The sequence below is a fragment of the Dendrobates tinctorius genome, unplaced genomic scaffold, assembly GCF_039654945.1.
Source record: "Dendrobates tinctorius isolate UK_male_01 unplaced genomic scaffold, ASM3965494v1 ptg000008l, whole genome shotgun sequence".
In the NCBI taxonomy this organism is placed as follows: domain Eukaryota; kingdom Metazoa; phylum Chordata; class Amphibia; order Anura; family Dendrobatidae; genus Dendrobates; species Dendrobates tinctorius.
In genome coordinates, this window is record NW_027361676.1 from 76,382,500 (window position 1) to 76,400,792 (window position 18,293).

Below are 18,293 nucleotides of genomic sequence, written 5' to 3' on the forward strand. Positions count from 1 at the left end.
TCATCTATGACTCCACAGCATCGGTCACTACTGAGCATGTGCATAAAGTGCAGCACAGATTCATCTCCTCTATGACTCCACAGCATCGGTCACTACTGAGCATGTACATAAAGTGCAGCACAGATTCATCTCATCTATGACTCCATAACACTGGTCACTACTGAGCATGTACATAAAGTGCAGCACAGATTCATCACCTCTATGACTCCACAGCACTGGTCACTACTGAGCATGTGCATAAAGTGCAGCACAGATTCATGTCCACTAAAAGCACAGATCCTTAGATCAGGAACAGAACAGACATTTATAGGACATTTTGTAACTTTCTCAAATTATTATGAAAATATTTACAGCACATCCTCTACTGAACTACTGTACCCAATTTATTATATATTTAGGAGTCAGAGTCGGTCCATTTTATACCAACAGCTCCCACTCCACTAAAATGGACACAGACTCCAACTCCATGACTCTGAATCCACAGTCCTGCTCCTAATATAATACTCACTACCCGCCATCTTCAGCTCTTCCTGGTGCTTCTTTGGTCCTGATCCGCCATTTTGTGACAACTTCTGACTGGCAGGAAGTCAGAAGTAACAGTAACAAGCGTTCAATCTAAATCTATTAGAGCCATAGCGAGGTCCCAGACTTGCATTGAAATGTGACCTCTGGCTCCTCCAGCAAACACTGAGCAATCCATCAGGTCACAACCTTCTTGGGGCAGACAGCAGCGGTGCTGATAACAGCAAAAAAAGGCAGATGGTAAATGTAAGAGTAAAGTGCAGGGACCTTTCATTAGTAACGCCACTCCAGTGGTACAATAAAAAGAAAAACGTTGGGACATTTATCAATTGTACAGGAGTTAGTTAATACATGCCTGATTGTTGGGGGTTTCAGTACAGAATGCTCTTAATTACTAGAGTAGGGGTCCCAAGCCCCCATATCTCCCCTCTGCATGACTGCAGTACAGCATGGTGATCGGCTGTATCCTTCAGCCCCATAGACAACGAATAGAGTGGCAACATGAATGAATTATACTGAAGCAAATTGGGTAACTTCAGACTTGGGCCATGTTTTGATTTTTTTGCTGATACCTGTCAGAAAAATCTTTTGTCCATAGGAGATCTTACTTTTGCTATTTTGCAAATCATTCACTAGGCAGTCATTCAGTCACCGGCTGTTCTACCGATCAATCTATTCCGATCCAATGTGTATGGTCATCTGACAAGATTATGACAATACATACATATAAATGTACCTTTTCACAAACCGGGCTATTGTCATTGGCATCGAGGACTTTCACTTCCACCACTGCTCTGCTGGCATAAAGTCCATCTGTAGCAGTTATGTTTAGTAGATAATTGTCCTTTACTTCTCTGTCAAGTGGCTTTCGAACATACACTTTCCATTCCTGCTGCAAGTTCTCAATCGCAAACTGCCCAAGTGGATCCCCTCCTAGAACAGGAAACATGAATCACTCGCTCTCTAATCTAAAAACACTAACGTACAATTTAGACAAACAACAACATTCTTGGGTGCAGGAAAAGGAGAGAGAACATAACTGGAATTCCTGCTATCTCATTAGGTTATCGGACGTGTTTTTTCAATAGTGCTCTTTGTGAATGCCTCAGTAATTACATTTTGCAAGAACATAAATATTGAGGTCTAAGAACTGAAGATCTGGGAATAAATATGCAGAAATAATCACTGGTCCTTGACGAATCACCATCATAGGCATTATGTGGCGTTACATTGATTAACATTTTAACAATAAATAATGCGGTTCTGGTTGCAAAGCTAATGAAAATATCACTAATTATCATATGTTGAAAGTAGATAAGGATGAGAAATGTGAGAAATGATGATCTGCTGCACAGACTGGGAGACAAAGACAAAGCTGCTCAAAGCTCAAGGGTTGTGATGAGGGGGCGCACAGAGCTTTTGGAAATTAAGAATGAGGCAGCAGAAATGAAATATAGTCTGCATTCCCAAAAACTTTGTTTTTCACCAATGGTAATTAGCTAAACAGCATAACCTTAGGTTTCAAGGACAGTATGTGGGCTGTAACGGAATATATACTACAAGAGAAAAGTAGTCAAACATAATCAATGATTTCTACTATCATATAAGATAAAAGTTAAAGTTCTTACCTGTAATATACATTGTGACTTCTTTATGTATATCCTCAGAATCATCATCAGTTGTACTCAAGATGGCAATTACTCCACCTGGAGGGTCATCCTCACTGACTGTGCCTTTGTATATTTCTGCACTGAAGCGTGGCGGATTATCATTCACGTCCATCACAGTAACTTCAATTATGGTAGATGATGACAGCACTTTATCACCGTGATCATAGGCCACCACTATAATGTTGTATTTGTTCCTACTCTCATGGTCAAGCTCACCAAGCGTAGTAACCCAACCAGTTTCCAAGTCTACTGAGAAAAGATCTTCAATTTCTTGCGGATCCTGTGCAGGTGCCAACATATAGGAAACATGTCCGTTCAGTCCTGAATCCGAATCAACAGCTTTCACCTGGATGACCTTAGCTCCTCCAGGAAGGTTTTCTACAATGAAAGCCTCATAGGGGTTTGCCTCAAAAACAGGTTTATTGTCATTAGCATCTTTAACCTGGATGCTAACATCCACAGAAGAAATTACCTCGTGATCGCCATGAATATTTTGAGCCAACACTGAAAACTGGTACCATTTTGTGGTTTCGTGATCCAATTGCTTTTCAAGTTTTAGTCGGCCATTCTGTTTCTCTATCACAAAAATGTCATCAACGTTACTTTCATGTGTGTTTCCTTTTACAAGATGATATATAATAGGCTGGTTATTTTCTGCCCTGATAAAATCAAGCTCTGTACCAACAGGGGCATCTTCAGAAATGCTCAAAGTATAAAAAGGCTCTGAAAACTTGGGTAACTGCACTTCAGGTGGAAGAATGATAACAGAAACATGGACAATGCTTTCTCTTGGTGGTGATCCTCCATCAGATGCCTTCACAAAAAATGGGAAGACTTCATCTTCTAAGCCAACCAAGCTTTCTTTAGTGGTTATGATGCCAGAATATTGGTTTATTTCAAAGTTTTCTTCTATACTTTCAGATTTGGCCTCAAGGATGTATGATATATCAGCATTAGCCCCCTCATCAATATCAGATGCTAGAATTCTAACAATCGAAGTCCCTCGAGGTACATCTGATGGAATACTTAGTTTATACTCAGTAGAGCGGAATTTGGGATCATTATCATTGTGGTCTGTTAAAATGATATTAACAACACAGAATCCAACTTTTCCACCGCCATCTTTAGCCATTATACTTATAGGGATGACTTTATTAGCGGGACTCTCTCTATCCAGCTTCTCTGCTGTAAATAACTGTCCTTTCTCATTTATGTAAAAACTGTCCTTAGCAAATTCATTAAGAATATGGTAAGTTACTTGTCCATTAATCCCCGAGTCCTCATCTACAGCATTAAGCTCAGTCACAAGGGTTCGCACTGGGGAATTTTCCGAGAGCTCCACTTCATATTGATTTTGTGCAAATGTAGGGTTATGTAAGTTAGAACTTATTACAGCAATATGGACCTGAGCAGAACTTCTAAAAACACCATCAGAAATGGAAACGTTCAGGATGTACAATGGTCGCATCATCTCTTTCTTTAAATGTGAAACAGTAATTGCTCCCATTTTAACGTCAATAATAAAATTAATATCTTCATTTCCAGAAATTATTGAATATTCCAACTTTTCAGCATCTGTAGTATCAGGATCTGTAGCTTTTACACTTGTTACAAAGCTTCCTTGTCTTGAATGCTCACTTATTTTGGCTTCATAGATTTGCTGGGTGAATACTGGGGGGTTATCATTAAGGTCAACCACAAAAACGCGTATGGTAGCATCACTGCTTAAAATAGGGACTCCATTGTCAACTGCCCGGACAAGGAAGGTATATTCATTTAAATATTCATAGTCTAATGGTTTTGCAATAGTTATCAACCCAGTATTGCTATCGATATGGAAAAACTGAGAACTATTCCCATGATTGCTTACAGTTTGATATGAAATGGCTTTATTTTGTCCAGAATCTGCATCCGTGGCCTTTACTTGTACAACAGATGTTCCAATGACTGATGCCTCCGACAAGGTGGCAACATACGTTTTCTGCTGAAACATCGGTAAATTATCATTCACATCTTCTAAAATGATATCAACAAAAACTTCTGCGTGTGCTCCTGTGACAGAGTCTGTTGCTCGAACTCTGAGTTTATATGCTGGATGCGACTCAAAATCAAGGGGAGCTATAACGTTAATTACACCTGTGTTGAAGTTAATATTAAACTGACTGAACGGATCACCATCTGTGATGCTGTATATTATTCGAAGGCCTTCTGGGCTGTTGGCTTGCACATGCACAACAGGACTGTGGAGCTGAGCATTTTCGGCAATCACTGCACTGTAAAAAGGCTTCTCGAAAACTGGCATTGCTTTATTCATTACTGTAATTGGGACAACAATCTCTGCTGAATACGATGGGCTTCCTCCATCTTTTGCTACTACCGTTATAAAGTATTCCTTATTAAATGCATCAGGATCAAATTGCTTTTTTAATGATATTGCACCAGATGGCCCAATCTGGAAATTTTGTGAATGTTCTTTTAGATAGTAATGTATTTCTCCATTTCTTTCAATGTCTTTGTCCACAGCAGTAACATAGCGAACGATATCACCTATTTCAGCATCCAATGCAACCATGGCATAATATGGAAGGTTGACAAACACGGGGATGTTGTCATTAATGTCTTCAACAGTTACTTTCACAAAAACATGTGAAACGCTTGGCGGTTTCTGTTCATCTGTAATTTCCACAACTATTTCATACAAATCCTGATGCTCCCGATCAAAGGGTATTCCTGTCGTTGAAAGGACACCAGAGGTGAGGCCAATTTTAAATCGGATGTCTGGGTTGAGGATACGGAAAAACAGAGGCTCATTGATACGATTGCCAATCGCACTAATAACAGTTAATGTTTTTATCTGAGTGGCATTTTCCTGTACTAACGCTGAGTAAGAGCCTTGAGTGAATTTCAGGGAACTTTCTTTGCTTTCCTTTACATTAATCTTAACATAGGCCAGACTAGAGAATCGTCCATCAGAAGCTCGAATGGTCAGTTCATACCGACTCCTTAATGGACTTGTGCTTTGGACAGTTATGACTCCTGATAAGTGGTCAATAGCAAATTTATCGCCGATGTTACCTTCAACTATAGAATACATGATTTCAGAAAAAGATCCAGAATCATCATCTGTTGCATTCACTGTAATCACCTTCACTCCTTTATACGTTGGTATCAAGATGGAAGCTTCATAGACTTCTTGAGAAAACACTGGAGCACAGTCATTGATGTCTACCACATATATAGTTACATTGGCTGCATGTTCTGCAAATAATCTGGGATAGCCCATATCATGCACTTGAATGGTAAAATGGAATATATTTGTTTGCTCATAATCTAGCCTGGTGAGAGAGCGTATTGCACCAGTGCTGGAGTCAATGGCAAAATACTTGTGGACAGAAGGTTCAACAATCTGATAGACAAGAAGTGAATTTGCCTCTCTGTCAGCATCCGTAGCCCTAATAACCAAAGGGAAGTTTTCATCAGTTAGGATGACACTGTTGACTGGTGCAGACTCACTGATGAGACCGCGATAGTCTGTTTGGACAAAAATGGGAAAATTGTCATTTTCATCCCGAATGTGAACAATGAGAGTCACGTTTGTAGATAGCCCAGCCATGTTTGTGGCTTGAACAGTGAGTGTATAAGATGCAACAGTCTCAAAATCAAGATGCTTATGTGTTATGACCACACCAGAATTTGGATTAACCTCAAAGGCGTTCATTACATTTCCACTTTTTATCTCATATGTAACGGAAGACTGGCTGTATGTGGAAAGCATTGCAACAAAACTTCCAATTCGTGCTGATTCACTTATTTCTACTGAATACTCTTTCTTCATAAATTTAGGGGCTGCATTATCGGACACAGTGACAAGAATATGTACAGATGTTATCTGGCTCATTGTAGGAGTTCCATGGTCTGAAGCCTTGATCACCAACTCATATTGACCGTGACTGTGTCGATCAAGCTCTTTTGCTGTCTTAATAATTCCTAAAACTGGATCAATGGAAAAAGCATTTGCGGTGTTCCCTAGGAAGTAAAAGAAAAGAACAAGAAAGAAATATCAATTTATAATGAGCTATAAAACGTGGGCTGCTTTAGCAAAAAGAGCAGAATAACCAACTGCACAAAGAATATTGAGACTCTCAATGAAATACATGAATATGCAACGTTACTCAAAGAGAACAATGTAATTATGCAAATTGTCTCTTCAGAGAGGAAGAGGACTAGAACTCTAGTGCCACCTATTGGAGGTAGCAATCCTAAAAGTCAATGTTGACCCTCTAACGAGCCTAGTTACATGACTTAGGATAAAAGCCAAGCCAGATCTCCCACTTTGCACTGATGAGGGGCAGTACCCCGAAACACAGTGTCTGCAAATGGAGATTCTGGCTTGGCTTTTATCCTAAGTCATGTAACTAGGCTCGTTAGAGGGTCAACATTGACTTTTAGGATTGCTACCTCCAATAGGTGGCACTAGAGTTCTAGTCCTCTTCCTCTCTGAAGAGACAATTTGCATAATTACATATTTCCCAGAGGAGCATTGCGGCTTTAAGTCTCCTCACCTCGACATGCTTAGCATGTCATTCTCCGCAAGGAGAAATGATACTTCTTGGATATCAAAGAGAACACTAGCTACACGTATGAACCAATGTCCTCAGAGAAAAATTCAGTTTGAAAAGTTTATTTTCATGAATGCAACACTGCTAGAATTAAGAGGTGTTTTTTATTTTTTTTAATAAAATACTATTTTGCAATTTTCCAATGAATACGTATTGTTTGCACAAATACTACCAATACTGTTAGGCTGAGAAACAAAGGAACAGATGATGTAGATCAAAAGGAAAAGAAGAAGAGAACAACAGAAGTAATAATGAACAACACAGAAAGGAAGGCTTGAGATGTGAATTGTGTCATAAAAATACTTTTTTTTTTATAAATGATGCTCGCTTTAGATCACGTTTTTTTGCCGTACATTTGGTGTGTTTGCCAGAGAAGCTACCAATGTACACCATCTATGACTAGACATAACATAGGCCAATTAGCTACTGTCTGGCTTGTAAAAGTCTGTAACAGGCCAAAACAAAGATTAGGAGGGCCAGTAAAAAAACATCCAATAAATAAGATACATTTTCTAACATGAGAGTCTATGGGTGATGGATGCCTCTGTATAACATCCTTTACAGGCATTCATTTAATGGATTTAGCAAGGGCTATTCAATAGCTTTTCATGACTGAAGTGCTAAACAGATGCCATTATAGTATATGGAATTATAGCCTACTACTTACATTCGTTTAACAGATCGGGCATGAAAAAGCTCATGACTTAACCGTTAAATGGATCCGATATTCTAGGGGTGACAGACACCACTGGTTGGCATCCATCAGAGCCCATGTTTCACATACAAATTGTAGGTTTTCCTTGTGCGTATTTTAAACATAAGTCTTAAAGTGGATGAACTATCCTCATGACTGGTCATCAATATCAGAATGGTGGTGACCCACAGCCACTCATCCCCACCAATTTAAATCAGTCGCCATTCACGAGTAAAGCAGCTTCACCCCTACTGATGTGAAAAGAAGCTGAACATTCAGTACCAGGCGACAGCCACTATACAAGGAATGGAGTAGTGCGTTTTGGCCCTGTCACTTTCTATATCCGGCCACTGCCTAAGCTGAAAGCAGCTGATTGGCGGGTGACTGTGCCAAGTGTCAGACCCTCTCCCATCTGGTATTGATGGGCTAGTCTCAGGAAAGCGTGGGCTACTAGTTTAATACCAGGTGTAGAGAAATTTAGCAGATGATGGCTAGAAAGATAGTGCGGTATTTGGGACTGAGAGTAATATTAATAAGAACGTACTGGGGCCTCCATAATGATATAGTTTAGTGCAGATTGTAAAGTTCTTGGGGATAAGAAAATTATTTCAGAGGTTCTCCTAAAGTAAAAAGGTTGGATTTTGCTAGTATTGTTACATTAACAGCAAAATTACTCTCTGCAACTTAGAGAAAAGAAAATGCAGAGGTGATCACAGTTATAGGAAGTGATCATCGCTTCAGACTACTGCTTCTCTTCATAAGTAAGGTGGAAGCAGCGGTCTGAGATGATTCCTGGGTGTTTGTTATTAAAAGGCAGCATGATGAGTAGTGCTGGGGAAATGGGCGATCTGGCGCCTTTAAAGAGATCCAATTATATTATTTTTAAATTATCTGAATATTTTAGCATTGCAAATTAGAAACAAAATGACAGCCCAGTGAGAGAGTAGGACAGTGGGTCCGACTAATGATTGGATACATAAAGCATAGCATGCCTTTAGGAGAAAATAGGTACGGTATATTGTCACCATCTTCTGTCCATTGCTTTGCTGTTATCAAATTAAGTTTCTTAGAACTTGGCCATGAGCACCCATACATTTTAATGATCTCCCATTCTAACCTATCTAAAAAGGCAATAAAAAGAAGCATCTCATAGTGTAATACTGTGCGGCACACATGGTGAAGAATATATGGATTGTTCTTGAATTTCTGCTTTACCTACAGAGCTGATCTCATCAGAAGCCAATATTAAACTGAGCAGGAAAGACTTTTTGGGGTTTATGGCTGCTACCAACAGGATATACTGTGAACATGGAAAAAGTATGTTTCTCGGTCGCTTCATTGGGGGACACAGGAAACATGGGTTAATCTGTTGTCACCTACTGTGTGGCACTAATAATACACTAAAAAAAAGTTGGTTACTCTCCAGCAGACTATATCTTGCCTGCTAGACCCAGGCCTCCTCAGTTAAGCTTATAGCAATTACCTATATCAAAGCAACTTTCAGAGCTCCCTGCCCTTTCTCCTTTTGTGCTCCATAACTCATCCTGCACATCGACATGATGTTGTGAATGACTCAGTCTTTTCTTCTTAAATTGGTTTTGGCTTTCCACCTTAAAGAGGACTTTGCCTCATCTTTCTTCTGCCCTTCGCCCTCTCACCCTACTGAAAAAACTTTGCATACGCTGGATGTCATCAGAGCCATGTGATGCTACTTGTCAGCTACCACTACATTCAGATGTTTGGATTCCTTGTTTGTCATTCCAAAAGGCCCATGCAGAGGCCTAGCCATATCTAAGGGATTCATTGCCCAGCCATTATCAAAGCATATAGGTCGAAGGATAATTGCTCTACAGGGGCTGTGAGGGCCTCCTGGGCCATCCGTCACCAGGCACCTATTCTTCAACTCTCTAAGGCAGCCACACGTTTTCCTTGGCAGACTCAATTCTTGGCAGGAAGGTGATGCAGACAGCAGTCGCTCAGGTGGCAGTCTAAACAAGAGCGAATACGTCTTTGGTAACAATATGATTTTTTTAATTGTTATCCCCATCCCAAGGACACCTTTAGGATGTTCTATGGTTCCTGTGTCTCACAATGAAGTGACCAAAAAAGATTTGTGGTCCTTACCATAAAATCGTTTTCTCAAAGTCTTTATTGGGGGACACAGCACCAATCTTAGTTACCCAGTCGAGCATACATTTGAGTAGGTTTTCCTAGTGGGGTAGTTATACCTTTTCTTTGATTTCGTCATTCTTTAGCTTTTTTTGTTTCTCCTACTTTCTCCCTAACTGAGGACGCTTGGTGCTAGCAGGTGAAGTATAGTCTGCTGGGGAGGAGCCAACTTTTTTTGTTTAGCTGTATTGTTAGTGTCATCCTAAAGGTGGCAGTAAACTAACACATGGTTCCTGTGTCCCCCCAATGAAGATTACGAGAAAGAGATTCTACGGTAACGAAAAGCTTAATTTATTCAATAAAAAAGCATAAAAATACAAAGCATGTTGGAACCTTTTACACCTGAAGAAGATAATTAATTGGTTTCGAAATACATTGCATTCTCAAGCATTTTATATTGATCAAATACGCTTTTTTCCCCCATGTAAGCAGTATCTCCTTTTGGAAGCATCCATAAACCCCTGCGCATCTTCATGGTCAGTTTAGTATTGACCCTCTCAATAATGTCACACATTCTTCCAGCTAATCACATAGGAAGTTACTGAATCAAGAAGAACTATCACATACAGTGGGGCAAAAAAGTATTTAGTCAGTCAGCAATAGTGCAAGTTCCACCACTTAAAAAGATGAGAGGCGTCTGTAATTTACATCATAGGTAGACCTCAACTATGGGAGACAAACTGAGAAAAAAAATCCAGAAAATCACATTGTCTGTTTTTTTTCATTTTATTTGCATATTATGGTGGAAAATAAATATTTGGTCAGAAACAAAATTTCATCTCAATACTTTGTGATATATCCTTTGTTGGCAATGACAGAGGTCAAACGTTTTCTGAAGTCTTCACAAGGTTGCCACACACTGTTGTTGGTATGTTGGCCCATTCCTCCATGCAGATCTCCTCTAGAGCAGTGATGTTTTTGGCTTTTCGCTTGGCAACACGGACTTTCAACTCCCTCCAAAGGTTTTCTATAGGGTTGAGATCTGGAGACTGGCTAGGCCACTCCAGGACCTTGAAATGCTTCTTACGAAGCCACTCCTTCGTTGCCCTGGCGGTGTGCTTTGGATCATTGTCATGTTGAAAGACCCAGCCACGTTTCATCTTCAATGCCCTTGCTGATGGAAGGAGGTTTGCACTCAAAATCTCACGATACATGGCCCCATTCATTCTTTCATGTACCCGGACCAGTCGTCCTGGCCCCTTTGCAGAGAAACAGCCCCAAAGCATGATGTTTTCACCACCATGCTTTACAGTAGGTATGGTGTTTGATGGATGCAACTCAGTATTCTTTTTCCTCCAAACACGACAAGTTGTGTTTCTACCAAACAGTTCCAGTTTGGTTTCATCAGACCATAGGACATTCTCCCAAAACTCCTCTGGATCATCCAAATGCTCTCTAGCAAACTTCAGATGGGCCCGGACATGTACAGGCTTAAGCATTGGGACACGTCTGGCACTGCAGGATCTGAGTCCATGGTGGCGTAGTGTGTTACTTATGGTAGGCCTTGTTACATTGGTCCCAGCTCTCTGCAGTTCATTCACTAGGTCCCCCCGCGTGGTTCTGGGATTTTTGCTCACCGTTCTTGTGATCATTCTGACTGTCATGTCGGACGCTGTTCACACCACAGCATCCGGCAGGCAGAGGTAGTTCCACCTCCAGCCACTATAGCCTCAGTGGCGCCGGTTTGATCTTCAGGCTCTCGGGGGTTAATCCTGCTGGAGACCAGGTTGGAAGGTTAGTCACGCCCACGGTCTTTAAATAGTCATACTGGCATATGGGCGTCGCCGATTATAGCTTGTGTTTCATACCAAGTGGTTCCGGTCTGGAGTGGAGGTGTTCAAGAGAGAGAGATTCATATCTGGTGTCGTATGATCCGTCGTTATCCTTTCTCCTTCCCATATTTGTGTTTAGTTGTGCCCTGTTCACATTACTGTTTATTCCTGTGTGTGTGCGGCGCAGTGCAGTTTAAGTTCTCCCTGTCTGTCATTATTTGTGTGGGAGCTTTGGTGGTGTGACTCCTCACTGGGTGGAGGGTGGAGGGTTAAGTGCAGGGCTGAGCAGGAGATAAGGAAAGGTCGGAGGCTCAGGCATTTGCACCTTCAGCAAAAACCCTGGGTTGAGGGTCAGACAGGGTTTCCCCTAGTAAAAGGGACACCACAGGGGCCCCGGGTATTTCAGCCTTAGTTGAACTAAGCCCCCGTGACATTATAATCGGCCGCGGACACAATATATCCCAAAAAGGGCAACTCCTGGACAAAAAATAAACATTTTTCCAGCTTAGCATAGAGCTGGTTCTCCCGGAGCAACTGTAACACCTGCCTAACATGCTCCAAATGAGTGTCCCGATCGCTAGAATAAATGAGGATATCATCCAGGTATACAATCACAAATCTCCCCAGGACATGAGCAAATACATCATTAATAAAATGTTGGAAAACGGCAGGCGCGGTGGTCAACCCAAACGGCATAACCAGACTCTCAAAATGACCCTCAGGAGTGTTAAACGCCGTCTTCCACTCATCCCCCTGACGGACCCTTATGAGGTTATACGCCCCCCTGAGGTCCAGCTTGGAAAACCATTTCGCCCCCGCTACCTGGTTGAACAAATCCGGGATCAACGGCATTGGGTAGGGATCACGGATCGTAATCTGGTTTAACTCTCGGAAATCCAGACACGGGCGTAACCCCCCATCTTTCTTCTTAATGAAGAAAAACCCCGCGGCTACAGGCGAGGACGAAGGCCGGATGTGACCTTTGCTCAGACTCTCCGCGATGTAGTCTTTCAGAGCTTGTCTCTCAGGACCAGAAATATTAAACATCCTGGCCTTAGGTAATTTGGCCCCGGGTTTTAACCTAATAGCACAGTCATAGGCTCTATGTGGAGGCAGTTCTGAGCAACCCTTCTCAGAGAAAACATCCGCGAAATCCTGCAAAGCCTCCGGCAGACTGGGCGTCACGGCGGACACACATATGGCCAAGCAATTGTCTTGGCAGAAACCACTCCATTGTACTATGTCCTGAGTTTTCCAATCAATTACCGGGTTGTGCCTGGACAGCCATGGAAAACCCAGGACCATTTGAGCTGGGAGATTACGGAGGACCCTACATGTAACCGACTCAGAATGTAGGACCCCAATGTGGAGTTTCACCTCTGCCACAAACTCAGTAATCTCCCCTTGAGGGAGGGGAACAGCATTAATGGTCACCACCTGTATGGGGTGAGGAAGTTTTTCGATCTTAAACCCGGCGGTGTGTGCAAACTCCTCATCTATGAGATTGGTGGCGGAACCGCTATCCACAAACACTGATATAGGTAGCTCTCTGCCGGCGATAATAACCTTGGCAGGGAGCATACATTGAGATACCATCATGGAGGATATGCATACGCTCAGTTGGGTCTCCTCCATACCCTCTGAGCTTAACAGTTTTCCGCCGGTGTGACCCTCTTAGGTAGTACCGGGCAAACGTTAACATAATGACCTCCTTTACCACAGTAGAAACATGCTCCGGGCTTCCGGAATCCCGGAGCGCGAGGCTGAACCTGTGCCACGCCAGCAATCTGCATAGGTTCAGGGGACTCATCTACTTCAACCACACCTGCACCTCTGTTTTCCCCCAGAGGTAGCGTCTCCTGTGCCCCCTGACGAAAACGGCGATCAATACGTATCACCAAACTCATGGCAGACTCCAATGATGCCGGAGTCTCATACATCAGGAGGGCTTGTTTCACCCTCCCTGATACCCCATGAATAAACTGGCTCCGCAGTGCTGGGTCATTCCACTGTGTGTCTACAGCCCAGCGGCGAAATTCCGAACAATAGTCTTCTGCCAAGCGCTCCCCCTGGCGGAGGGCACGGATTTTAGATTCCGCTAGAGCCAGTCGGTCAGGGTCATCGTAAATGAGCCCGAGGGCAGAAAAAACATTATCGACCGAATGAAATGTAGCAGAGTCAGCCGGTTTTAAAATGGACACCGCTAAGGTGCAAGCGGTGTTGCAATGGGAGAGGCCGGAGAGTCTGAAAGCACTCCAGCGGTTCCTTGGGTTTGCGAATTATTATAGGAAATTTATAAAACACTTTTCGACTGTCGCCAAACCGCTCACGGACATGACAAAAAAGGGTGCCGATCTGGCGAACTGGCCTGAGGTGGCTATACGTGCATTTGAGCGTCTGAAGAATAGTTTTGCTTCAGCCCCCATTCTGGTGCAACCAGACGTGTCTAAACCTTTTGTGGTAGAGGTTGATGCGTCGGAGGTGGGAGTGGGTGCAGTACTGTCTCAAGGCTCGTCCTTGAGCGAGATGCATCCATGCGCCTACTTCTCCAAGAAGCTGTCGCCGGCCGAACGGAATTATGATATCGGCAACAGGGAGTTGTTGGCCATCAAACTGGCTTTTGAGGAATGGCGACACTTCTTGGAGGGGGCGGCTCACCAGGTCACAGTTATCACCGACCATAAGAATCTGCTCTATCTGGAGTCGGCCAAGCGTCTGTCTCCTAGGCAGGCTCGCTGGGCATTGTTTTTTACTCGTTTCAATTTTCTTGTGACGTACCGTCCCGGGGCTAAAAACACCAAGGCGGATGCTTTGTCTAGGTGTTTTCCGGGGGGAGAACCGCGGGAAGAGCCGGTACCCATCCTCCAGAAAGGGGTAGTGGTCTCGGCTCTCACGACTGAGGTAGAGGCGGAGATTGCCGAGGCCCAAGAGGAGGTACCACCAGGACTTCCCGCCAACAAATCATTTGTACCCCTGCATCTTCGGCCTAAGGTGTTGAAGGAACACCACGATTCGGTACTGGCTGGTCACCCAGGGGTGAAGGGCACCTTAGAGCTGGTATCGCGTCGTTTCTGGTGGCCCAAAATCCGGCAGGATGTGGTCTCGTACGTGGCAGCTTGCATCACGTGCGCTAGGGCTAAGTCACCCCGAACCCGTCCTGCTGGCACGCTACAGCCTCTGGGGGTACCCAATAGGCCATGGACAGAAATCTCCATGGATTTTATCACTGACTTGCCAGCCTCGGCAGGGAACACGGTCATCCTGGTGGTGGTTGACCGTTTTTCAAAGATGGCGCATTTTGTGGCGTTGTCCTCTTTGCCCAATGCTAAGACGTTGGCTCAGGTATTTGTGAAGGAGGTGGTCAGACTCCACGGAGTACCGTCTGACATAGTATCTGATAGGGGTATGCAATTTGTGGCGAGGTTTTGGAAAGCTTTTTGCTCAAGATTGGGGATCAAGTTGTCACATTCATCGGCGTTTCATCCACAGTCTAATGGACAAACTGAGCGCATGAACCAAAATCTAGAACAGTATTTACGATGCTTTGTGTCCGACAACCAGGAGGAGTGGTCTACTTTCCTTCCTCTGGCCGAATTCGCATTAAATAATCACCGCCAAGAGTCATCAGGAGAGTCTCCATTCTTTTGTGTGTACGGTCAACATCCTCAGTTTTGTACCTTACGTCAGGGTGACTCCGGGGGTGTCCCGGAGGAGGATCAGCTAGGAGCCCAATTGTCATCAGTCTGGAGGCGGGTGAAACAGCGTTTGTTGAGCATGAGTGCCAGGTACAAACGGGTGGCTGACAGTAGACGCGTGCCAGGTCCGGACCTGTGTGTGGGTGAATGGGTGTGGTTAGCTACGAAGAACATAAAACTCAAAATCCCATCTTTAAAACTGGGTCCAAGGTTTATTGGGCCTTTTAGGATTTCTGCCATCATTAACCCAGTGGCTTATCGGTTGGAACTTCCTGCGGTGTACAGAATACATAACGTTTTTCACAGGGCTTTATTGAAAAAGGTGGTAGGCTTGGTGGACACGACGCCGATGCCACCTCCAGTCATGGTGGATGGCGAGTTAGAGTTCGAGGTCGCCAAGGTAGTGGACTCTCGAGTAGTACGCCGTACTCTTCAGTATTTGGTGCACTGGCGGGGGTATGGTCCAGAGGAGAGGTCTTGGGTTCCAGCCTCAGACATACATGCGGATCGGCTGGTCAGTTCTTTTCACCGTCGTCATCCGGACAAGCCGGGTCCTATGAGTCTTGAGGGCCCTGGGGTCCCTCGTAGAAGACGGGGTACTGTCATGTCGGACGCTGTTCACACCACAGCATCCGGCAGGCAGAGGTAGTTCCACCTCCAGCCACTATAGCCTCAGTGGCGCCGGTTTGATCTTCAGGCTCTCGGGGGTTAATCCTGCTGGAGACCAGGTTGGAAGGTTAGTCACGCCCACGGTCTTTAAATAGTCATACTGGCATATGGGCGTCGCCAATTATAGCTTGTGTTTCATACCAAGTGGTTCCGGTCTGGAGTGGAGGTGTTCAAGAGAGAGAGATTCATATCTGGTGTCGTATGATCCGTCGTTATCCTTTCTCCTTCCCATATTTGTGTTTAGTTGTGCCCTGTTCACATTACTGTTTATTCCTGTGTGTGTGCGGCGCAGTGCAGTTTAAGTTCTCCCTGTCTGTCATTATTTGTGTGGGAGCTTTGGTGGTGTGACTCCTCACTGGGTGGAGGGTGGAGGGTTAAGTGCAGGGCTGAGCAGGAGATAAGGAAAGGTCGGAGGCTCAGGCATTTGCACCTTCAGCAAAAACCCTGGGTTGAGGGTCAGACAGGGTTTCCCCTAGTAAAAGGGACACCACAGGGGCCCCGGGTATTTCAGCCTTAGTTGAACTAAGCCCCCGTGACACTGACCCCACGGGGTGGGATTTTGCGTGGAGCACCAGATCGAGGGAGATTATCAGTGGTCTTGTAGGTCTTCCATTTTCTAATTATTGCTCCCACAGTTGATTTCTTCACTCCAAGCTGGTTGGCTATTGCAGATTCAGTCTTCCCAGCCTGGTGCAGGGCTACAATTTTGTTTCTGGTGTCCTTTGACAGCTCTTTGGTCTTCACCATAGTGGAGTTTGGAGTCAGACTGTTTGAGGGTGTGCACAGGTGTCTTTTTATACTGATAACAAGTTTAAACAGGTGCCATTACTACAGGTAATGAGTGGAGGAAAGAGGAGACTCTTAAAGAAGAAGTTACAGGTCTGTGAGAGCCAGAAATCTTGATTGCTTGTTTCTGACCAAATACTTATTTTCCACCATAATATGCAAATAAAATGAAAAAAAAACAGACAATGTGATTTTCTGGATTTTTTTTTCTCAGTTTGTCTCCCATAGTTGAGGTCTACCTATGATGTAAATTACAGACGCCTCTCATCTTTTTAAGTGGTGGAACTTGCACTATTGCTGACTGACTAAATACTTTTTTGCCCCACTGTAATTCTATCTAGTTCTCGAGTGATTTCCACTAGTAATTAACATTGTGTGGAACATAATGGGGTTTGAAACGCTTAGGTAATACAAAAAATGGTTCTCAATAAATAGAGAGGGTAAGCGTATGGTCATGTCAAGTTACCACCATGTATTTAGTAAAAGTTGGCTAATACAGCAGTCATCCGATTAGGATCATTACCATGTGTATTGCTGTTAGGCTGAGTGCAGACGTACTTTTTAGCCCTGCGGATTTTTCCGCACAGAATGGAAGAAATCCGCAGGTCAAATGACCTGCATTTTTCCTGCGGATATCTTCCATTTTCCATGCGGTTTTCTTGCGGTTTTTGTGCAGTTTTCCACTGCGGTCTTCCCCCTGCGGATTTGGTGACAGGGGAGATGGAAAACCGCACAAAAGAAGTAACATGCTGCGGATTTTGTACCGCAGGAAAACCGAGCGGAAAAATCCGCAGCATCTGCACAGCGTTTTTTTTTTTTTCATTGATTTTAAGGCTACTGTACATCACAATGCGGATATGCAACGTTTCTGCGCGGTAAAATCCGCTGCGGATCCGCTGCAAATCTGCATCATGTGCACATAGTCTTAAAATATAAGAACTTGCATCGCTCTTTTCCATGAATTCCAGATTTGATTTTTTAAGAGGTCATTCAGTGAAATATGCCATAATCTGCATAATTCCAATGAAAGCTCCTGTATGAATATATAGCACTTTTGGACGTTAAAATATATCTCTCCAAGTAAAGGTTTAAAATGGTCGACTAAGCCCTTAAAATCATGATTATGCTATTCCACAGTTCTCAGTAAGGCAAATGTGATTATAAGTCGTGTTACACAGTATGATTTTGAAGAGAACTATGTGATATGTTAATAGCAGGTCATTTTCTGTAAAAATTTTCTTAAAATAGATTTAGTCTACTCTACCAGATATTTTTTTTTTAATAATTGTGAAAGGAAAGTGATATTTTCTAAAAGGGACCAATTAGCATAATATTAGATGCTCCATTTGAGCAGAGGGAATTACATTAGGGAGTTGGGAAATGATAATATCAGTTCGGGCTGTGGTGCTAAGAACACTATGCCAGTCTTAGAATAGAACATTACAAAGTCTATGAAATATCACAAGCATCTGAGGAATCCCTACGCTGCTCACTCGGAGGACTGTCACTTATAATTTATTCCTACGGAATTTTGATGGGAAAAATGTGACATTTCAACCCGTATTGCTAATGTGTATCATCCAATTCTTCATCTGGCAGTTGCATATCAACTACTTATAGTGCAGATGGTTAGAAATCTGCGGACTATATGTGCTTGTCTTTCCAAATGTGATTATTGCTATTTTAACACTTTAAAG

At 43.3% G+C, this 18,293-nt stretch overlaps 1 protein-coding gene across 5 annotated transcripts in view; it reads right to left on the reverse strand.

Annotated features, from left to right (window-relative positions):
* The window catches only part of FAT1 (FAT atypical cadherin 1), a 331,353-nt gene that overhangs the window by 71,480 nt on the left and 241,580 nt on the right, over nucleotides 1-18,293 (reverse strand). For all 5 annotated transcript variants that reach the window (XR_012232847.1, XM_073578882.1, XM_073578892.1 and 2 more), the window contains exons 10-11: nucleotides 2,151-6,218; nucleotides 1,259-1,455 (exon numbers count right to left, since the gene is read on the reverse strand). Coding sequence is in view for 4 of the 5 variants with exons in the window: in XM_073578882.1 (XP_073434983.1) it covers nucleotides 1,259-1,455; nucleotides 2,151-6,218 (4,265 nt within the window). In the remaining variant the exon portion in view is untranslated. The remainder of the gene's footprint in view (nucleotides 1-1,258; nucleotides 1,456-2,150; nucleotides 6,219-18,293) is intronic.